Source organism: Leptidea sinapis, chromosome 33 (assembly GCF_905404315.1).
Source record: "Leptidea sinapis chromosome 33, ilLepSina1.1, whole genome shotgun sequence".
NCBI lineage: Eukaryota > Metazoa > Arthropoda > Insecta > Lepidoptera > Pieridae > Leptidea > Leptidea sinapis.
In genome coordinates, this window is record NC_066297.1 from 9,605,455 (window position 1) to 9,629,017 (window position 23,563).

The 23,563-nt window shown below is 34.5% G+C and overlaps 1 protein-coding gene across 4 annotated transcripts in view; it reads left to right on the forward strand.

Moving 5' to 3' along the window:
- Nucleotides 1-4,561: 4,561 nt before the first annotated feature.
- Nucleotides 4,562-23,563, forward strand: part of LOC126974698 (lysosomal alpha-mannosidase-like) — a 41,497-nt gene continuing 22,495 nt past the window's right edge. The window contains exons 1-11 of one of the 4 annotated variants that reach the window (XM_050822274.1): nt 4,562-4,697; nt 5,681-5,783; nt 7,676-7,757; nt 10,212-10,397; nt 10,898-11,022; nt 13,085-13,165; nt 15,252-15,388; nt 16,947-17,080; nt 17,567-17,687; nt 19,051-19,158; nt 20,636-20,738. In XM_050822274.1, coding sequence (XP_050678231.1) covers nt 4,614-4,697; nt 5,681-5,783; nt 7,676-7,757; nt 10,212-10,397; nt 10,898-11,022; nt 13,085-13,165; nt 15,252-15,388; nt 16,947-17,080; nt 17,567-17,687; nt 19,051-19,158; nt 20,636-20,738 — 1,264 coding nt within the window. In that variant the 5' untranslated portion in view covers nt 4,562-4,613. Of the gene's footprint in view, nt 4,698-5,581; nt 5,784-7,675; nt 7,758-10,211; nt 10,398-10,897; nt 11,023-13,084; nt 13,166-15,251; nt 15,389-16,946; nt 17,081-17,566; nt 17,688-19,050; nt 19,159-20,635; nt 20,739-23,563 lie in introns of those variants that run through there. The other 3 variants (XM_050822271.1, XM_050822272.1, XM_050822273.1) reach the window with 3 other exon arrangements.

The following is a 23,563-nucleotide window of genomic DNA, read 5'->3' on the forward strand; positions in this document are numbered from 1 at the left end:
TACGCGGGTATCGGTTCGTGAACACACGTGACTGACCACGTGTTGCTTATATAAATCATTGTTTCTTATAACTTTATATTAGATGAAGTTATCGCAATACTCTTTTAGATGAGGGCCAAGGACATAAATCAAATCAAAATCAGTTTATTAATGTAGGTCAAGGAAATGACACTTATGAATGTCAAAAAAAATCCCATTGAATCTACTGCTACTTCGTAAAGTGTTGAGCTTATGAGAAGAAGTAGCAAGAATTTAATTGCCACTGTTTTAAATCATGATTTACATTTTCATCGTTTTACAAATCATTTCAATTACAATATAATATAATATGTAAAGTGATGCAACAAACATACTCAAACGTCCAATAATCAATGCCTTACACGAGTAAGTCAAAAAAGTAAATTAATACAAATCAAAAGTTATTGAGTACAGTTGATGTCGTAGCTGCATCATCCACACACACCGTTAATAAATAAAGGTATTCTGTGAGCATTTTTTAGCGATACATAATATTATGAGAAAACTTATGGTCGCTCAGAGGGCAATGGAGGGGCTATGCTCGGAGTTTCCCTGCGAAATTGAATCAGAAATGAGGAGATCCGTAGGACATACTAAGATTTACGAACCGTACGTCACTCGAACGGTTGGCTCAGTTGGAAGAGCGCTCGAGTCCCGCATTGTTTATAAATTTTGGTTACAATTTTTATTTAATTCGTAGGAGAACCAATGTCACCGACATAGTCTCTATTGTTGCAAAACTAATGTGACAGTGAGCAGGGCACATAGCTTGACGGAGAGATGACTGGTGTGGCAATTAAGACCACGTACAAGATTGGCCAAAGATCTGGTCAAGGTCGCCGTAATACGTTGGATGAGGGTAGAGCAAGACCGATCGTCATGGCAATCTTTTGAGGAGGCCTTTGTCCAGCAGTGCACGTCTTCCGGCTGAGGTGATGAAGATCCATGGAATAAAACTAAGAAGACTTAATTGAAACCTATCCAGTAGCACTTCCGTGATGACAAATCTATCATTTTAAATAAAATTGTCTAAGCTACCTCATGATATTTATTTGTTTAAAAGCGATCTTTTAATGTCAACCCGTGGAAGGTGGGGATGTCGTAGTTAGATAGTGTCAGTTTGAAGAATGTCGTAGCAAGAGAGTTTCAGTTTCAAGAATGTCGTAGCAAGAGAGTTTCAGTTTGAAGAATGTCGTAGCAAGAGAGTTTCAGTTTGAAGAATGTCGTAGCAAGAGAGTTTCATTTATAGGATGTCGTAGCAAGAGAGTTACAGATTGAAGGATGTCGTAGCAAGAGTGTTTCAGTTTGAAGGATATCGTAGCAAGAGAGTTTCAGTTTGTTAGAGGTTGAAGCTAGTGCCCTTCAATTTGAAGGATACCGAAGCTAGTAAATAACAGTTGGAATCAGGTGAAAATCTTGGTCGTCATTTCATTTTCTCATAAAAATGTTAATCAAGTTTCATTTAAACAGTAGAACTGTTAGCCCTTAAGTGTAAATGTAATCACAACTCTGTAATAAGTAGTAAGTAATTTTGCAAAGTTAGGGTAACATCAAATTTTTTTATGGAGGAGAAGGGAAATCAAGCGTATGTGTCACCTGATATTAAGTGATCACCACCGACTAAATTCTTCTGCAACACCAGAGGAATCACAATAGCGTTTTAGAAAGGCATTCGCTCTTTTTTAAGGGTTCCGGTGTCGTAACGTGGTGGAAATATCGCACAAGGAAGCGACAGAAGAATCAGGTCAAGTAAAGGTCGACAGTCAAGATATATAAATAACAGTAATATTAACAAAATAAAATAACTACGTTTAATAAAACCGACTTCATAAACTGTAAAGTATTAAATAACTAAAATTTTAATTTAATACACCTATACCCTTAATAATTTTTTTATTTATTTATTTTTTTTATTTTGTTCGGGAAACAAACAGTACAACTTGTATATTAATAGAATGCTAAAACTACTGGGCCAAACTATATAAAAATTTTATGGGATTCTGCATAGAAAAATTGCGTAAATCGGATCATAAATCTCAGAGTACATACATAACATTAAATAACGATCGAATTGATACCCTTTTTGAAGTCGGTTAAAAAGATTATGTATATCCATGAAAATAATAATTATAATATAATTAATATTTCCAATAATTTTGCTTTAATAATGTGCTATATTTTATAAAACATAATTTCATACATTTTATTATCTACGCAAAACATAATAGAATTCTGAATACAACGAGACTGTGTTTATTCCTTGAATAACAATAATTTGTTATGTATGATAGGTTTCACATCAGCGAATCGAACAATAGTGGGTAATGTTGAATGTTTATGTAATCACTGGTCTTGTAACTGGGTCTGTATTCCAAATCTGATTAAGACATGTTCATAATGCGGTTTACTTAAATATCAATTAATTTTTGTTGTGATTTTTAAGATTGATGAAACGAAAAAGGGACACAAAAAAACAGATATACAGAATCTATGTGATTCAACCTACGAGGAAATGTGGCAAAAATGGTACACTAACAGCGTTCATCCGATCCGTATCCCGTCCGGTGTACTCGTAGAACGATTTGTTACGGTCGACGAAAAGAAATCGGATGACGGAAGCCGGATGTAAACTACAATAGAAATAGTTCTACGACTACTTCGGACCGGTTTTTCACGGGTACGGATCGGATTCGAATCAGGCGTAGTGCGAAAGCGGTTATAGCCTCACGTGTCATATTTATCGTGTGCGTAAATAATAAACTCTGGCATTAAATGAATAAGTTCAAAAATTTTTATTTAAAATAGGATATGTCATTATCACTTATTTAAAGTCAAAAACTTCCATTTGGAAATGAAATCTCTATTTGACAAGTTTAAAATTATACAAAGCCGTCTTTCCCACTAAAATTGTGTTTTATTATAGTCTAGCTTGCCTTTCTTCTGCCGGCGACCCGCCAAGTGTTAATCCCCTGGGAGGAACAAAACACTGCTCTAATTCAATCCCTATGGATAAAGTGGCTCGATCAAAATGCAGAAGAACAAAAATATCCTTTTCTGTAATAATTTTCGCCGTGCGGGCGAGCAGGAGAAGTATTATGTAGACATTATTTAAAGAAAAATATGCGGAATGTCGGGCAACGATCAAGTTTGTGACAATAAACGCGTTCTAAATTTGAATTTTGGAAGTGAAACTTCTTTGCGCTCATGAGTGTAAAAATTTTACGGATGAAACGCAATAGGGTGTCACGAAAATATGGAACGTTTCTATTCAAGAAGAGGGAGAGGGAGATTGAAAATGACTGAGATAGAGTGAGAAAGGGCGAACATAGCATGAAGAAAATGGCACCGATAGTAAGTAGAACAACTTCGCTACTAGTGTTGTGTTGTACAGATTCAGCGCGCGGTGGCTAGTAAGAAGTTCTACTTGAAGTAAATAATTTGTAATATTGACAAAAACATTTGGCTTAGAGAACATATTAGTATAATTAATACAAATGAGATTTAAAAATTAGTTTTCCAAAGAAGTTTCACTTCTGACATGTGTACTTTGTACACACAACTTTTTTTTTTAATTTTTACAATCTTTGCGGCCAGATCAGTTATAGGCATTAGAGCTGAGATCAATAGAGTACTAAGTATGTACGTATGTATGTACTAAGACTTTGCTCAGAATTTACTCACGTAAAACTTTGCAGACTTTGAACTTAGCATAATGTTTGATTTCGTTTTTATAGTAATTTTACAGCTGAAATTATATTTAGTTTAAGCTTAAGCTAAGACAGCCTAACGCATAAGTTACCAGTGGGAGGCTCCTTTGCACAGGATGCCGCCTAGTTTATGAGTACCACAACTGCGTCTATTTCTACCGTGAAGTAGCAATGTAAACATAACTGTGTTTCGGTCTGAAGGGCGCCGTAGCTAATGAAATTAATGGGCAAATGAGCCTTAACATCTTATGTCTCAAGGTGACGAGTGCAATTATTGTAGTGCCGCTCAGAATTTTTGGGTTTTTCAAGAATCCTGAGTGGCACTGCATTGTAATGGACAAGGCGTATCAATTTCCATCAGCTGAACGTCCATCTCGTCTTGTCGCTTATTTTCATAAAAAAAGGTCGCGTTTTATCACGCTCAGCTAGGTTTTACCGAGGTAAGTAAAGTCTGAGCGAAGCCTAAGTACACTTTATAGATCTCACTTGCCTTGGAGTCTATTGGCTTATGAGGTTGATAGGTATGGACGCCAGTGTAATCTTCTGTCATATAAACATTCCATATTGGATTCTGGGTGATGAGCGCAGGGTGATGTTATCGGGGTCGTTTCGCACTACGCTACACCGTTGGTCTTTTTTGATGCGTTATAGCTCAGAACTTACCACCACTGCTGATAATGCTACTTAACACCAGGTACTACGTCATATATTCGCTCTCAAAAGTACTCCTATATTAAGGATGTATGTAAAATATAATAACAGTGTATCGCAGCCTAATAATAAACAAATCCATTGGCAATTGCAGTAATTTTGTGTTAAAGACAGTTTAACTTTGAAGACATCAAACGATGGATTATTAAAAATTATCTTCTTGTTTCGTTGTCAAATATGTACTTTATGTTATGTATGGTATTTGTTGTAAACTTTTGTTTTGTTAGAAGCGCTACCAGTAAAATAGAATGTGGATATAAGGTAAGTTTTTTACATTAAATTATATGTTTAATACCAACATTTTGGATTTTTTTTATTATATTATACAAACGAGCGTATGGGTCACCTGTTGTTAAGTGATCATTGCCGCCCACAATCTCTTGCAACACCAGATGAATCACAGGAGTTGCCGGCCTTTAAGGAAGGTGAACGTGCTTTTTTTGAAGGTACCCATGTCGTATAGGGACGACTTCCTTGTACACCGCACAAGGAAGTTCATTCCACAGCTTTGTAGTACGTGGAAGAAAGCTCCTTGAAAACCGCACTGTGGAGGACCGCCACACATCCAGATGGTAGGGATGATATCCTAACTTGTGGCGTGTCGTGCGAAGGTAGAATTCGGCGGCAGCAATCAGGTTTAACAGTTCTTCGGAACACTCCCCGTGATAAATGCGGTAGAAGACACACAATGAAGCGACATCTCTACGCAACGGCAAGTGATCCAGCCGTTCACAGTGCACAGGGTCCCCGATAATTCGAGCTGCTCTACGTTGCACGCGGTCAAATGGATCGAGCTGATACTGGGGTGCGCCAGACCAGAGATGACAGCAATACTCCATGTGTGGCCGGACCTGCGCTTAAGGATTAAGGTCCTTGTAGTTAAATAATGCTCTGAATATAATGCCTTTATAATCAGACTACGGAAACTCTTTACTATTCGCCCATTTACCATAGAGTAGGTATTACGCGTACACATTACACATACTAAACTTAGATTAGTAATATCAAAATTATTTAAATAAAACACTTTTTAAAGGATTAAAACACGTGCAATTGATACTATTTTCCATTAGATATTGCGTAAAAGTTAAATTTTTATTATTATTTTTACCCGACGTTTCAAGATCCTTCCAGATTTCCAGGTTACAATTACACGCGTTTTAATGCTTTATAAAGTGTTTTATTTAAATGTGTAACACTCGCGTTCATCAAAGAAAATACTAAAAAAATAATTGTTATTTTAGCAATGTCCGATAACTCGAGATGGGGCTTTGAACGTCCACATTGTTGCTCATTCTCACATGGACGCAGGCTGGGTGAAGACCTTCGATGAATATTACTATGGGAGTAAGTATTGGTTGGTAACCTAAACCCACCACTTAGATTTAAGCTACAGCTGGCTACTTTAGTAGCTTATAGTCTTAGTCAACAAACTACTTCCTCTGTAGTATTTTTAATAAAATGCCTCTATTGGGCAAAATTGTAAAATAATTGACACACAAGCCTCTATTGGGGAATGTAATAGTACTACTAATGTACAAAATATAACAATGAAGATTTTTCTTCAAGTAATTTCAAATTAAGTTATTTGACAAGGGAGGACAGCTCTTGCATTATTATACAAGATAGGCAACATTCACCAAATGTAAATTAACATTTACATTTGGTGAATGTTGCCTGCCTGCTGTTGCTTTCCAGTAACCTGCTAGGGATAATCATAATATAAAGCTCATAAATATTGTTCACCAGAAAATACAATGTATCTCAAGTAAGGAATTAGAAATTGAACTGTTTTTATGCTGCTGTAATATAGATATATTATGTATAACAGAACATTGGCGTAAAAGTCATCAGCTCCAATGTAGTTTTAGGTAACATAAAGTAGTCAGTTCGTTTTGTAGAAGTAGGGCAATGGAGATTCCCTAATTATTGTTAATAATAGATTAAAATGTAAAAATAGAAGAGTATTGTTAGCCTCTACTACTGTAGTACTATCAAAATTTTGCAAAACCAGCAAGTCAATTATAGTGTGTGGAGATTTCAATTTAAACTTAGGTACTTGAACCTTCTGTCAATTGTACTAAGTTTAAAAATTTATTTCAAAGTCTAAATTTGTTCAATGTGTTTCGGGAACCTACTAGAATTACTTCTACTGCAGAAACCTGCTTAAATAACATATTCACAAATTTTTGAGTCCGACTATAGTGGGCAACTTATAAAAGTAAATCCAAGATTGGATAATGACAGACCAAATAAGGTGACGATTATACCAGTTACTGGTAGCCGTCTTGAAAGGCTTAGAAATAATTTGGTAAATACCATTAACCATACCATTTTTACACTGTGAAAGTGCTAACTATCACTGTAGGTAACTTACTCTTCCGTCCTTCTGTAAGGAATTTTACAGGATTTGATACCTCAATAATGGTAACAACAAACATAGTTTTAATGATTGAAGGGCAACAATGGGTATCCATAAAAGTCATGAAACATTACAATAATAGTGAAGATTTTAAAACATATTATGTAAAAAAATACTCTGAGCTCTTTAAGGTAAATTGCAAATAAAAGTAAAAACAGTAATAATAAATTAAATCAGCTTGGAATGTCATTAATAATAATGAAACTTATAGGTCAAGTTGCCGTAACACCTCCACGTGTTTAAATATTAATAATCGCGTTATAAACTCAGAAACAGAAATTACAAACGACTTTGATAAATTCTTCTCCGAAATCCCAATATTATTATGACCAAAGACCTAAACTCTTCACCAAAAGCAGCACAGGATATGTTCCATTGATTTGAAATTTAAGTATATTAAACGTTATATACTAAAACTCTTCAAAATAAATAACCTAAATAATACAATGAACCAAGTGGGGCATTCGACTAATATTGTAAAAAACATATCTACTTGACATACTTGTCTTGTTACTAATTCTAGTAGGCCCTTGTAACTTATTCTAGTAGGCTTCATAAGATACATAATAGCTTTAAGGGTAAATGTATACACTTTTATAATTTATTATAAAAGTGTGCCAGTCTGGGACTAGATTGTGATTATTTTATAGCGATAGAAAGATATTTACTGAAAACGACCGTAAAACAATGTGACTCACGTATCTCGAGTGTAATACTTAGCTGTCATACACACTAAAGTAATAAACCTGGCTTGTTGTCATGCGTTGCCTCATCTGCTCTATTTAGACGTATATAGTTTATGCTATTACATTTTCAGCTAAGACGTCACTCAGTACCGCAAATGTACAGATGATCTATCATTCTGTGTTATCGGAGTTACTTCATGATAAGAGAAGGAAGTAAGTAGATATATTTTCACATCCTCTTGATTTTTTTCTTTCCCAAAATAATAATAAAGTTATGTAACAGTTATGAGAAATTATTAAATCTTAATATCTTAATTTCAATTTCAATTTCCATAAATACTATCCGTAAATATAACATTTGGAGTAAATACTATAATGGGATGTAATTCCAGAGAAACGTTACAAACCACAATCATGTCAAAATTGAATTAAGAACACAAAACTGGACACGTGATTGACACGGTAGGACTGACAAAAATGGCAGCCCTACTCATTAAGTGACATAGACTCTTTAAGTGACATCATGACTTAGTAGCCCAACCCACAGTATGGAATACACTAATATTTATTAAATTTAAACGTACTTAAACTACGTCCAATTGTACAAGGCAGTATTATAGATACCCATTTTCTCTGAATACCCTTTTTCCCTTTCGTCTGAGCAGCAGACCGTAGTAGGGAGATATATATAAGGAGACCCATATTTTTATTTATTTTCGTTTGAGTCGTTTAGGAAATCATTTATGGCATAGTAGCACTTTTCTAATCATCTCATCTTCATTCTCTTATGCCTCAAGGTGACCAGATCTCTGAACTTCACTTGCAAAAGGTTAATATTTTGTTCGTCTCAATAAGGGGATTTGCTTAGGGATATGTGCCATGATTCAACACATTTATATGAAAAATTGGCACATGTCCGAAATTAATCACTGAAATTTTAAATTGCAAACTCTCTTCTTTTCTTTGATAACCCAAATCCGTGACGTCCACTTATCTGCTTTCCTGTCGCTTATAAAAGGTGTGAAGGGAAAAATTACAAACGTGGAAATGATCCATGAAAACCATCTCTACGCACACATATACAATACAACAAAAATAAACAACACTTGCGCCCACTACAATAACTTAACACTTCCCACTTGAAAAACTAAAGCTTTGAGATCAGCTGAAACTATGGGAGTAAACCTTAATAGTTCATACGACACGCATAGCCTGACAGCGTAAGGAACACCTGAGAGTGGTCAAGAACATAGATATAGCCGATCATCACTGGTTAGAGCTTTACAGCCCTTAAATTATCAATTGAGTGACACTAAATACCAAGATTGTAAAAGGAGGCCATTGAGATTCCTAAACACAAGATTGACAACCAAACAGATCGTTTTCAACTGTCGGTAACCTGTCATCCTGTCAGTGTGATGCCCTGGTGCCAGAGTTGTAGTGTGTTCCAGACAGAAGCTAGTAGGTAGTAGTGATGATAATAATATGAGTAAAAACCCTCTTTACACTTCTAACTGCAGTCACTCGAGTCATTACGATTGAAAAACAGACTACTTAAATAGTGAAGTTTCAGTTATTTATGCAACTGTTGTGTAATAAGGGGTATAAAAACACTCATATGATACTATATTACCATACAACCCAATGTCCTAATAACCATTACATCATCCAAACGAGTGTTGTAATGAAATTCAGTACAACATTATAGCATCCGTTTTCATAATAACACTTCTTTGTATGATATTATGGTTACTAGGACTTGATTTTTCAATGTTAGCAGGAAGCTAACTTTTTCATGAATTCAAGAATCTTTAATGGAGCTTTTAAAGCATGGGTTTAGATAAACATTAAATGATGCGTTCATCTCGCTCTGTTTATCAGTTATGGGCAAATGTCTCCCCCATATACTTCCATTCTGTTCAATCTCTAGCTTATCTGATCCAGGTCTTGCCTACTCTTAAGAATATAAAGCCGGGTCCCACTCTTGATCTTAGCTCATCCTCTCATATTTTGAACGCTAATTGTTAATTTCCTGCTTGTTATATTTCGGATACCAATGTATCATTGCTTTCCTCCATTTGTCCTTCTCGCTTATTATGTCTCCAGTCCATCTTCATTTTAACCAATCTCAAAAAATCATTCATAGCATATAAACCCCTTTGGTAACATACGTAAAGATTACCACTTAGATCCTGTATCCCCTGTTGGCCCCGCTTACAGCAGCCGGTTGCTTATTCTACTAAGTAGCTCTACCTTTTACTTCACTCTAGGTTTCTAAGATATTCATTGCTTCCTCGATGACCCTTAAGTTATTTTTGGGATTATTATCTGAATTCATTCTGAGCGGCCAACCCAGTTCCAATTTCGGCATTTGATTACTGTTCGATCGGAGCCCTATTGTAGTGTTCCCAAAGATCATGTTTGAGAGATGTCTCAGTATAGTTTTTTATGGTGAACTATGTGCTACATTGTTATTGCTGTTGAATATTTATTCAAATTCATAAAATACCGGGGGAGTTTCTTGCTCAAATTCTTCTCTCTTCATCCATTTATTTTTAAGCAGAGAGCTAGAGAAAATTTATAATTTTTTGGTCTTTTGATTGTAGGTTGAAGGCTAATCAAAGTAGTAACTAAATAAGATAAGGCTCATAACCAAATTATTTTCAGATTCACAGTGTCAGAAACAGCCTATTTTTGGCGCTGGTGGAAGGAACAACGTGGTGCCACTCGGTCTACATTCAGATCGCTAGTAGCTGAAGGACGGATCCAGTTTGCTGGGGGTGGCTGGGTTCAAGCTGATGAGGCAACCACGTATTATCTGCAATTTATCGATCTTTATACATGGGGACTCAGGTACATAAATTCTTAAAAGAATAGACTTGTAATACTTAATAAAAGGGGTGCGTTCCTACATCTAAGAATGATATTAAATATGTCATAGCTAGGGCTTGCCAAAACTAATAAGTGAATATGTACATACTAGCGAATTTGAGTCATTAATTTATCGTAGTTTAGTAACATAAGGCAAAGCTCAATGGTTTATGATATAGGTCATGCATATTGAAATTTATCATAGCTTTTTGAAAAAGACAATTAGGCATAATTAATTAGAATAAAAATGGGGGACCCCAACTGCACACCGAAATTTATAGTAATATTTTATTTGATGTATTTTCTAAGGTCTGTAAATATATTTGTTCTGTTAAATTCTGCATGAATCGTTTTAGTTTACTTGTGACAATAAGGGACGTAATTGATACGCCCTCCCCATCACAATGCAGTGCCTCATAATGCCTACATAATTTCCTTACCTAAATGTTTTCCGGGACGCAATCGAAGTTTTTCTCTTCCAGGAAAATAAATGACACTCTAGGACCATGCGGGAAGCCGAAGGCAGCTTGGCAGATCGACACCTATGGTCATTCTAAAGAGCATACCTCATTACTGGCTCAAATGGGGTACGATGGACTTTTCTTAGGTAAGAGACTTAATGTTAAGAATATTAGTGTGGTAGTTATAAATTAAAATTAAGCTCAAATATCTTAAGGTCGCTTAAGATCAACTGAATCCCAAGCCATTTAAAAAATATGAAATATAAAAAAAATTAAGTTTAAATAGAGCAAATGTCGATAAGTCTCGAGAAATATTTGGAAATTTTGGGCGTAAATTTGGCCGTTTGTCCAGGTCGATTTCACATTCCACCTAAAAGGACTAAGGTATGGGCAGCGCTCATGATATGGCTCATGGCCCTACGATCGTTTGGTCTCCTATACCATTAATTAAACATTCCACGACTTCATCGGGCCTGTTTTGACGTGATAACGTTTTATAAATCGATGAACGCCAGCTGCACGCACGACAAAGTATGACTCATTGTCACGTTCCGGCTGAGTGGAGCGAGGAACAAGAGATAGAGAGGTACAACCGGTCTAAGGTGTGGTTTAATTTATTACGCTAAAAGATATTATTGAATTAAAGAGTATAAGAATAAATGTTAATTTACAATTAACTCCTTTGTTTTATTCAAAATAATGATAATTCAGTGATAATAATTTAATTCAATTCATAAAACAAATCTTAAAACTATTTTTACAAATACTATGACCATATAAAATTAAAACTATCATTACGCGGAAGCGTATCAAGAATACTGGCAGCATTTGCGTGTTGGATAGCTAGGCTGATCCGTTGACTGAGATAGCTGCTAGCGCTTGGGTCTCCAGTAGCCTTATTGAGGCGCGAAGATAGAATTTTGAACATTCTCCGCGCCTCTGGGCCCCACAAGGGCCAAGTGTCTCGACACCAAACGGCATAAAGATGTATGACTCACTGAGATCAACATTTTTGCGACGCTTGCCGTCTTCGGCAGTTGAAGCAGCAGCCCCAGCACCAACTGACGTAACTTGGACATGAGAAGGAGCTAGAGTGTCGACGCAAGTCGCGTCCTACACCAGTGCCCTTCCCAGTGCCCAAGCCACCAACGTCATTCCATCAGGACGCTTGCCATCGCAGCGGGTACTAATACCATTTCGCTCTAAATCAGGAACAGCTGGTATATGTCAGGAATGCCCTGCGGATGACTTCATTAATACTGGCGTGACGACTGATACAGCCTGCTGATTTTAGGCAGGATAACCCGTGACGCCCAAGAGCCATCTACCTGAACGCCAAATCTACATTGATGTGGTTTATTATGCTATAGTAACCTTTCCCATACCAACGTTTTTGAACAATTCTTTTCAATTTCGTAACACATTTGTGTTTATACATTTTCTGAGATCATGTTGTAGAAGCATATACATCGCCCAATAAAAGACTTACTAACTCGACTTAACCGAGTAGTTGGCATAAGTTTGGTTGTTCATCGTGTTAACATTATGATTGTCACAGTTTCTAGCAAATTCCTTAATATGCTTATGAACATTATCAAGAATGTATTGAGATGCAACAGTCAAAATGTTTATTTCTTTATCAGTCGTCACGCCAGCATCAAAGAAGTTATTTGCAGGACATTTGCCGTTCTTAATATACCAGCTATTTAAAAGAATATGGTGGTGCCCGTCACGAATGCAAGCGTCCTGTTGGATTATGAATGACCCTAATGGTTTGGACACGGAGAAGGGTGCTGGTGTGGGACGCAACTTGCGTTGACGCTTTGACTCTTTCGATGTCCAAGTTACGTCAGTTGGTGCTGGGGTTGCTGCTTGGACTTCCGATGACAGCAAACGTCGCAAATATGTCGGTCGAAGAAGATCTTAAATTTTTTACAGTTTGTGGTCGAGACACTTGGCCCTTGGGATCCAAAGGCGCGATGAATGTTTAAAGTACTATTTCCGCGCCTCAATAGCGCTACTGGAAGCCCAAGCGCTGGCAGCTATTTCGGCCAACAGATTAGGCTTCCAATCCAACGTGAAAATGCATATACCGCGTAGTACATAATCTAATATTATTAAGTGTTGTAAATATAGTTATACCCATTGTTTTGTTGTGAATAAATTTATTCAATACCTACCTACTGATTTTATGTTAATATGTTTTAGGAAGAGTTGACCACAGAGAAAGAGAAGCAATGATAGAAGAGGACAGAATGGAGTTTATGTGGAGAGGGAGTGACGTCCTTGGTAATTAGTTTTATGCATCTGATTTATTTGAAATATTTTATTTTTTATTTTTGAGGTATCATATGCATGCCCCGATTCGTGGGAATGTTCGTGGAAAGCGTCCTCAAATGTCATTACTACCTTAACCGCCGCGTTTGTAAAAGCTTCATAGTTATTTATGCAACTGTTGTGAAATAAAGGGTATTAAAACTCGAATGTGGATTTCTTCGCTTCGCCTCGTGTGATAATAGTATCACATGAGTGTTTTAATACCTAATTATCAACAGTTGCATACAAGACTTTATCTACACCCAGAATATGAATCCTCTAAAAGATCCTGGAACAGTTAGCTTACTGCTAACATTAAAACACCAGTCCTAGTAGTAACCTAATATCATTTACTGATTATATTCAAAAAAACTGAGTATTAATGAAACAATTATTTATTTTAGTAGTAATTTACATTTTGTATAGTGCAATAATTAAAATTCACTTAAATATAATGTTCTTTTGCAGCGTTTAAAATGAATCGCTAATTTTTTGTAAACAAAACAATAAAAATTAAGAATAAAAATGGCGGGGATTCGAATAACCTACTTTTTTTTTACGGCGCGCCACGTTCTGGGAGTGTGGAGCGCGAGTAAACGAAAATGTTCTTTTTTTGAAATTCATACAGATACCACGCATCAAGCAATAAGAATGTGGCTGTCTGTAGAAACTTTTTGCGCATGAAGGGAGAAAAAAACATAGGAGTGTTGTTATGAAATTTAGTACAACATTTCAACACTCGTTTGGATGATGTAATGGTTATTAGAACATTGGGTGTTTTAATGTTGGCAATAAGCTAACTGTTTCAGAATCTTTAATAGAGGATTTAAAGTATGGGTGTAGATAAAATTATTTAACAGCCTCTAATGGCATATTCGACATTGATACTCCTTTTTCCTTTGATAATTTGTATGTATAAGTATACTAGGCAAAGAGCCTCTTACTTTTGGGCAACGCATGAAAACAGGCCAGATTCATAACTTTATCTTTTTTGTCCGTACTTTGCTAAAAATAGACTTAAAAAAGCATTAATTGAACTTAAAATTTAGTTTTAGTTTAATTGTAATCCATATTGCTGTAAATAACATGCATGAATTCTCTATGAGACGCCTTTGGATGGGCCTAAATTTTCCGAACATTTGTAATTTATATTTTATATTTTTTTACACTATCGCAAACTAGAGATTTTGACAAACAGAAAACAGACCAATTTTTTGAAAAAACTGATATTTTGACGGGTGAATTTTCCATTAAAAATAAGGGTTCTTTTTCGATATTTGAGTCAAAATAATGTGAAAAAATAAATATTTCAATTCTAATAAATAACAGTCTATTTGGGATATAAAAAGGTACATTTTCACCAAATTACGTGAAAAAAATGATTTTGGAAATGATAAAATAAAAAACCAAAAAAAATTTCCTTTCATTTTTCTTATATTCTCTTCCATTTCCAATGGGTTTCATCCTACTATTTATTATTATTTTTTGTTTCAAAAATTAGTAAGACTGGTCTTTTAAGGAAGAATTCGATGTTAAGTGCTATTTATAATATTACGTGACAATATGTTTTGAGTTGAAACGCATTACATAACGTTCATTTGATATTGTGCATAACACTAATACCACATCCTTGATAACGAAACAAACCGAAAACTGTGTAACTTAATCGATCATGTGAGGCTTGATTCATCCGTCCACCAACAGATGGCGCTGTACAGATTGAAGAAAATCCTACCCCCCTTATTCATAATAGTCTGCTAACTTAAAGCATTGCTAATTCTCGCTCTGTCTTCTTCTATTGACCTAAGTCGGAATGAGAAAAAACACTCCAAAGCGGCTATTTACATCTTTATGTTTTACTAAAAGTAGACCTCAGTAAGAATAATATTAATAATAGAGTCGAATCCTTCATTATAATAAAATAATAATCGATTTAAACAAAAATCGATTATTTTTTAATATCCCTAATTACTGACTGCGATGACGTGTAATAAATAATTTTGAATTGTACTGGTGTTTTCCGAACCTGCAGTCCTGACTCGTAATAATAATATTGCAGGTAAGATGTCAGACATAATGACTCATACTCTATACAACCTTTACAACGCTCCTGAAGGCTTCTGTTTCGACTTCCTTTGCAATGACGAGCCTATTGTTGACGACCCGGATAGTAAGGCCTTTAATGCAGATAAACGGGTAAGAGCTATAGAATTGAATAGAATAATATTTATTTACCATATGGAGTGACAGTAACATAGCACATTGCAACAACACTAATTGGTATACGGACATGAAGCTATATCAGTTCGTAAACGGGCTTTGACATGGAGAGAAGAACTTATAAGAAACTCCCAGGCCATATTTTTAATCATATGACAACTTAGCCTATGTAATGTAATTTTATACAATTTTAGGTGGCCTGCACAGAACCAGATAATAACAATGCATCGTTATCCTCTTTAGAATCTACCATACTATAGTAAGCCTTCTTTGTCAAAAAAGCTTTAATATATTTCTTTCTATACAATTCGAGTCCTAGTATACAGTCTGGTATTTTATTGTAAAATTAATTGAGCCCATAACTCTAACCAACATATGTATGGCACGTACAGTTTTTTCTCTCTTCTTGAATTTAATGAATTCAAATCACAATTAGGCCGGACCTGCGCTTTGTAGAGCGCTAGAATGTGGGCCGGCTAGAAATATTTCCGTGCTCTTTTACTGACACCCAGTTTCTTCGAAGCCAATTTGGCTTTGCCCTCCAGGTGACCACGGAAGTAGCAATCGCTCTAGATTTCGAGACCCAGTATTCCGATACGAGGCGAGGCTTTAAGGGAAGTGTTGTCGAATAGTGGTGATACGACAAATGGTTTTTTTTGTGGTAAACTCGCAAACTTAAGTCTTCTGGGGTTAAAATTGGACAAGGTCCAATGACAGGTCCAGAGGAACCCATAGGAGACACAAGTTTCTCCCGGCACTGGTCGACGATTTCCCGAGAGAGACCTGCATGGCCCATGTATACGGCATCACCAGTGTTGTCCTCGGCATAGCAATGTATTTTGGAGGTGTCTAACATATCCAACATAAGGATACATTTAATTTAACAAAAAGAACTAAAAATTTACGAATGCCCTAACAAAAATAAAACAAGTAATGCCAGACACGTCTTGTCTTAGATGAGAAAAAATAAGAATTTTTAAAAGCTTTAATTTAGTGTAACTTGAAATTGCCTTTATGTGATTTGGGAACAATGATTTGTCCCCCCCCCCCTCATATTTCTGTTAGTATTTCTTTAACTCTGAAAGTAAGAAGAAAGAACCTAAAATATGTCATAAACCTGCTACATATTTTAAAAATTTCTAAATTAAAAAAATACATTCATTGTTAAATCATAACTGCAGCGTTAGAAAAACAATTTAGAAAACTTGTCTTAGACCAATTGGATGAAGTTGAAGCATCTCCATTTTTAGACAACAAACTTGTATTTGAAGAAAAGACAAATATCTGAAGAAGAATGAATTAATAAATGAAATAATAATTAAGTGAGGAAGTAGGACTTGCTATTCATTTAAAATTCGGGAAAATTTCTTCTATATTATAGTGTTTGTTATTATTTCTAATTTCAAATTATATTGTAACGAACCGACAAAAACAGAAACAATAAGTGTACGCATAAAATTATTGTCAGGTCCATCAGGTATATGTATAGCAAAATGGCCAATGTTCGTGCTTTAATTATTATTGTTGTCTGTAGGTCAACGAGTTTATATCGAAAATAGAGAGGCAAGCAAAATACTACGAACACGACAACATTCTGGTTATGATGGGAGGAGACTTCACCTATCAGAGCGCCGCAAACTGGTTCATGAATATTGACAAACTTATTAAGTAAGTCAAAACTCTAAATCTACTGCTACTAAGTAGTACTTAAATTGTATTATTAGTTACTTATGCAGCTGTTGTGTAACCTATTACTACCCCCTAGGGTATTAAAACACGAATGTTGGTTTTAATAAATTAGTTAATGATTTTTTTAGTTTTTAGTGCATATTATATCTATTGTTTTGGAATAGTTCTTTTTTAATGTCGGTTGTTTTTTTGCAATCTTTTTTTATCAAATTGTGTATGTTAGGTTTTCGATGTCATATTACCGATTGCGATCGTTCGAGATATGTACCAAGTAGTATTATCCGACTTTATCATCGATAAGTCTAGATACCTTTTATTTATTTATCTGTCTCATTTTAACTAACATTCCATATTTCTATATATTTATCTTTATAATTTGGAAATTCCTTGAACATTTAATTGTCTCACTATTATTTGATTTTAAACCAATTATTGTTCCTAATAAATAATAATTTAAAATTTCAGCCATGTTAGCTCTCACCCGGCGAATATCTCTGACGTGAACATATTTTATTCCACACCATCTTGTTATTTGAAAGCAATTTATTTATACGGAAAGCGAGATAAAGCAATCCACACAGAAAAGGTACAAAATAAATCAATGTAAACGTTAATTCCATCCTCACTATCTAGAAATGTAGTATTTACTGATTGGTTCTCACCACGGACGAGTAAAAAAAGAACTCCGCGCCGTGATATTAGCAAGTGAAGCAATTTTATGCTAGTGTGTGTGCGGTTACGGGGGATACCAGTAACAAATTTTTTTCTCCATTATCTCCGATTTTTTAAATTATGATAGATTATTTTACACATTTTCTCAACGCACGACGGCATTTTTAAAATATTTTATTGAGACGCAAACTGATCTGTCACAGACGATGGCAAATCTTGTAATGGCTGCCGATCAGCTTGTATTAGTGTAAGTGTGTTCGTGGGACTATGTATTTACACGTTAACCGGCTTGTTTTGGTGCTTCACTAGTTTGTAAGGTGACACGGAGTCCTTCTTTTTTTACTCGTCCGTGGTTCTCACGTCTTTTCTCACAAGTATTAGAAGAGAACTTTCTTTTATTTTATTCTAAATTGACAGTTTAACTTCAAAAAAGTGACATATAAGACATCGTTAGTGATCACCGACGCATAAATCCTCTTCTTATATCAGAGCAATTACTAAATACTCCCTTGAAAAAACTTGTACTTCACTTTTCTGACGTTTCTGTTTTAACAAATAATATTATGAATAATTTAATATAAATTATATCTTCGATAGAATTACAAGAGATCGGTATATCAGGATGTTGTTGTAAATTAAAAATCTATAAGTAATAAACACATCATATTTAGTTCGGTGATTTATTCAGAAGTCTCTAGTAAAAATTAGCATCTACTTCATAAATTGATACTGAATTAATATATACTTCATAATAATAAAGAATGCATGTACAGTTATTATTTGTATAAATATTTTAGTCGTCCTAAAAAATTTTTTTATCACTAATTAGATTTAAAAATACATATTTCTTATTATTGATGTAGTGTTATCAAATCAACTCATTCATTATGTTCAAAATATGCGTAGGTACTTAGAAATTCCTTAAAATGAGATGCAGTAAGAAGAAAGTCACAGCCACTCTCTCAAAAGTAAAATTACATAAGAGAGTTTACTGTTTTTGAAAAATTGCTATATTTAGCAAAAAATGAAGTTCTTTACTTGATTTACCTTATTAGAAGCACATCTAATGTTATTTTGAAATTATTAAGTTGATATAGAAATAATACAAGTCGTTGAATGGTTTTGTTAAGACCAAATATACAAAATAAAGCATATTGTGGAGCTACAACTCTACCTTGTGGTACCCCAGTAGGTAAGTGATGCTTCAATAGAGATGCTTCTGTCTATCGAATTGTTTCTTTAATTGTCGCTATAATTTAATTTATTTTATGTTCTAGGCAGATCTTCTACCATATGGAAGTGACAGTAACACTTATTGGACGGGATTCTACACTTCAAGACCAAGTCTAAAGTATTTTGCAGTTCGGGCCCACGTCTTTTTGCAGGTATATTGTCATTAGATAATGTTTTTTGCACAGAAATAATTATTTCTGTGTCCGTTTGTAGGCGAAATGGAAAAGGGAATCGAATAAATAAACATTATAGCGTTTCGAACCGAAATATAACCAACGGGAAATGTCAGCGCGCTGTATCTCTGAATATAATTATTATCATGTCATGTTTGTAATACACATTGGTACCAAGCCCAAACATAGATGGCGCCGCTACGAACTTAAGCATTATTACAACGCGCTGTAACTATTCCTTAACATTGCTTGTGGTTTGGGATGAATCACAATTTTGTAAAGGAATAAGTTCCGAAGAGCTGTTTGACTTAAAGTTGTTTTTGTAAATAGGTTCGTACTGTATAGTATGGTACCTGTAATATAAATTAAAATCTGTGAATAATATGTCTATTGATTAATAAGTTACATTAATATTTTAATATATTATAATATAACAATAAACAAATATACTATAAATCCTACTAATATTTTAAATGTGAAAGTTTGTATGTCTGGATGTATGTTTGAACTTCTTTAACGCAAACACTACTGAATGGATTTTGATGAAACTTTGCAATATATTTGCACACCAGAATAACATATAGGCTATAATTTATAAAAATATTGTGTGAATTATCTATACATTTAAATAAAATTGGAGTGTCTCTTTGTAATATTGAAATAACCGTTTTTTACTAAATGTATATTATGAATACATATACGGTAGATACACCAAAATAACATTTTTTACAATTTTTGTCTGTCGGTCTGTCTGTCTGTTTGTTCCGGCTAATCCGGCGACTTTTATTGGCAGGTAGCTGAATGTAATAAGGAGTAACTTAGGCTACGTTTATTTTATAAAAATAAAGCAATATCCAAGAAACGGTCTAACTCTTAAAAAAATTTATATGGCAAAACAACGTTTGCCGGGTCAGCTAGTATATATATATATATTAAAAAATATGAGAAAATAAAATTATCAGATTTTGGAAAGGGATGGATATAATTTTCAAAAATGGAAAGCATTTTTGAAGAAGCGCGCAATATGTTATAATGTGTAGTTTATTTGGTGACAGAAAAGTAATTTAATGCGTATTGCGTAACTGGTTTAAATGAAATGTGTTACAATCTACATTTATTACCTACCTTATAAAGTGCATTTGCTTGTTAATGCTCAATTTTTTTGAATATCCTTCTATCCAATTCTATGATACATGGATTGTGTGGCGCAAATGGTAGATTTTTTTTGTGGTAAGTCAATAAGGTGTTATAGTAGTGTTATACTTGACGCTTAACTACTGCTACTGTGTTCTTAGTACTTACATAGGATTTTGTGTAAAAGTTACATTTTTATTATTATTTTAGTTAATCCGACGTTACATGGATTTTTCCAGAACACGTTAACTAAATTAATAATAAAAATTTAACTTTAAACTCTCGTTGTAAATGTTTGAATCTATTTTTGAATGTATTTCAGGTGGTAAAGCAATTAACAGTACTATCGAGGATGAGTGACTCGTACGAGCTGCATCTGTTGAGACATGCCGTCAGTCTGGTGCTGCACCATGATGCTATCACTGGTACGTTTTATAAGTGACCTAGTGACCCAGTAGCCGGACCAGACTATGACTAACATAATACTTTATATATTACTAGCTGACCCGACAGACGTTGTTCTGTAGATAAAAAATAAAAAGGATCGTGTGGTTTAATGAAACCACGGTAAAAGTGAAACTTTTTTTCACATTATAGACATTTTACTAAAAATTTTTGGAATAATATTCCTAAGGGTATAAAAATCGCTTTATCAATCTTAATTTTATACTTCGAAAATTGGAATGATAATGGGAAATAATAAAAACAAACAAAATAGCGTGGAGCACTGGCACAAATGAGTAATAGTCTATACAATACACGGTCTGCTGCTGCGAACTATAGGCGCCTCCCGACCGTCATGCGACATGCAACACACAGCCGAAAAAGTTTGAGACGATGTAATAAAAGTTTCACTTTAATAAAATAAATACAGTTTTATAGGAATTTGCCAATAATATTTTTAAAACATCAAGAATTACTTCGTAAAAAATTCCTCCTGTTGTTTTAATGAAATTGTTTCACAGAGGAACTGTCAAACCGTGTGTGACTAAATTCTCTGATAGAAAATATGTTCATAGAAATCAAATATTGAAAAAAATATAATTTTGGGTCCCAAATCGAATTAAACATCTATCCTATCTCACAAGTTGGACTAAACTGCACTCCATGAAGTAATCCCCATTAAAATCCGTTCATTAGTTTAGGAGTCCATCGCGGACAAACAACGTGACGCGTAATTATTTATATATATTAAGATGATGATACAAGTGGGCGAAGTTGTACACGAGTTTCATACGCACTTTTTCAACAAACTAGCGAGGAAAAAAAACACGTATTGTGTAAATCGTTAAAAAAAAATAATTTGGCGCAATTTTCTTTTTTTGCACGCGCCAGATGTAAGGTGTTTTATTACATATACATAAAGCATACTTCAAAATTATAAATTTAGTGAAAAAATGCGGGTATATACATGTATTAAAATTATTGTGAATTATAAATAACTTGATAATAATAAATGTTTTTTGTCTTAGTAAAGGGTCACATTTATTTATTACAAAAATGTAAATGGATTCAGTCCTTTGTCTCGGATATGCCGTCAAAATAACCCATGGTTCAACGACATTAATGTTAATTCACATCATATATTTTTAATCAAGATTATTTACTGATTTTATTTTCATTTTCTTTGTACTTAGGTCTAATAATATTTAGAAACATAAGTTGCCACACGCCAAACGTTCCGCAAACTTCGTATTAACTCTTTGACGAATTATATTTCAATTTATTAGTGTATTCTAAGTACTTGTGTGTACTATCTGTCGGTAAACCTTAATAAATGAATAATAATAATATTGTCACACTTTTTACACAAAAATCTTGCCCCAAGTTAAGCATATATAGCCTGTGTTATGGCTGTTACAAGACAACGATATATTTAACACAATATACTTACTTAAACATACATATATTCATATTATAAACATACATAAATACATTTAAACATCCATGATTCGGAAACAAACATCTATAATCATCATATAAATGCTTGCACCTACCGGGATTCGAACCCGGGACCTCTAGCTTAGTAGGTAGGATCGCTAACCACTCGGCTATACAGGTTGTCAGGTTGTTATAATAAAAAATGTAATAACAGCGTCATATAACCTCTTAGTTGTCACAAAACAACTGTATAACCCGGTAAAATTGAAAATGCTCTGTTTACTCTCGTACTAACATTGTGGGTTGTAGGGATAATAATTGTATTATGTACTCACGTGTCACACGTGTGTTATAGTTAGCTTGTGATCGAGTGTATTGATATAGATTTAAATATTGTTCTTTTATTGTATTTTAATTAGAACTTTTTACCAGTGGGAGGCTCCTTTGTACAAGAAGCCGGCTAGATTATGGGTACCACAACGGTGCCTATTTCTGCCGTGATGCAGTAATGTGTAAGAATTATTGTTCCGGTCTGAAGGGCGCCATAGCTGTATGAAATTACTGGGCAAATGAGACTTAATATCTTATGTCTCCAGGTGACGTGCGCAATTGTAGTGCCGCTAAGATTTTTTGGTTTTTTCAAGAATCCTGAGCGGCACTGCATTGTAATGGGCAGGGCGTATCAATTACCATCAGCTAAACGTCCTGCTCATCTCGTCGCTTACTGTCATAAAAAACCTGATGGTCTTCTTACCAGTGCTCTAAATAAATAAAACTAATGTTTTATACCTACTGCTAATTATTAGGTTAATGGCCCTAAGAACGATGCAATATGACTCACTTTACGAGCAAGTGTGTTGAATATATTTATGAGAAACAGTAACACAATAAAAGTTACTTTGAGGACTGCGATAAAAGAGATAACTAACGGCCGTTCTCAATATTCAGTCTATCTCTTACTTGACATAAATCGTAACTATCGTTGACTTTTCTGTCCCAATAAACTTATCGCCGGTAACTCACTCTTATCCGTACACGCTGTCTGTCAATGGGACGACGTATAGCTTACCAGCGATAGAAGTTTGTATGGAAATTGCAAATCACGCGTCCCAATATAAGGCGATAAGAATGACTTATCGGGTATATTGGGACAGCTTCAGATTATTGACAGCTAATTACTGACAGTAAAAGGTAGTATTTTATCTCTATCTGTAGATAGTATATTGGAAACGGCCGTTAGTAACTTCCAATTATTGTATCGTCGATATAGGGTATGTTCCGATATGCACTGCGACCACTGTACAGTGTGACGTCAATTTAGTATACTGTGAAGCCGTTCCTTTATAGTTAGTTATACTGGTTACTATTT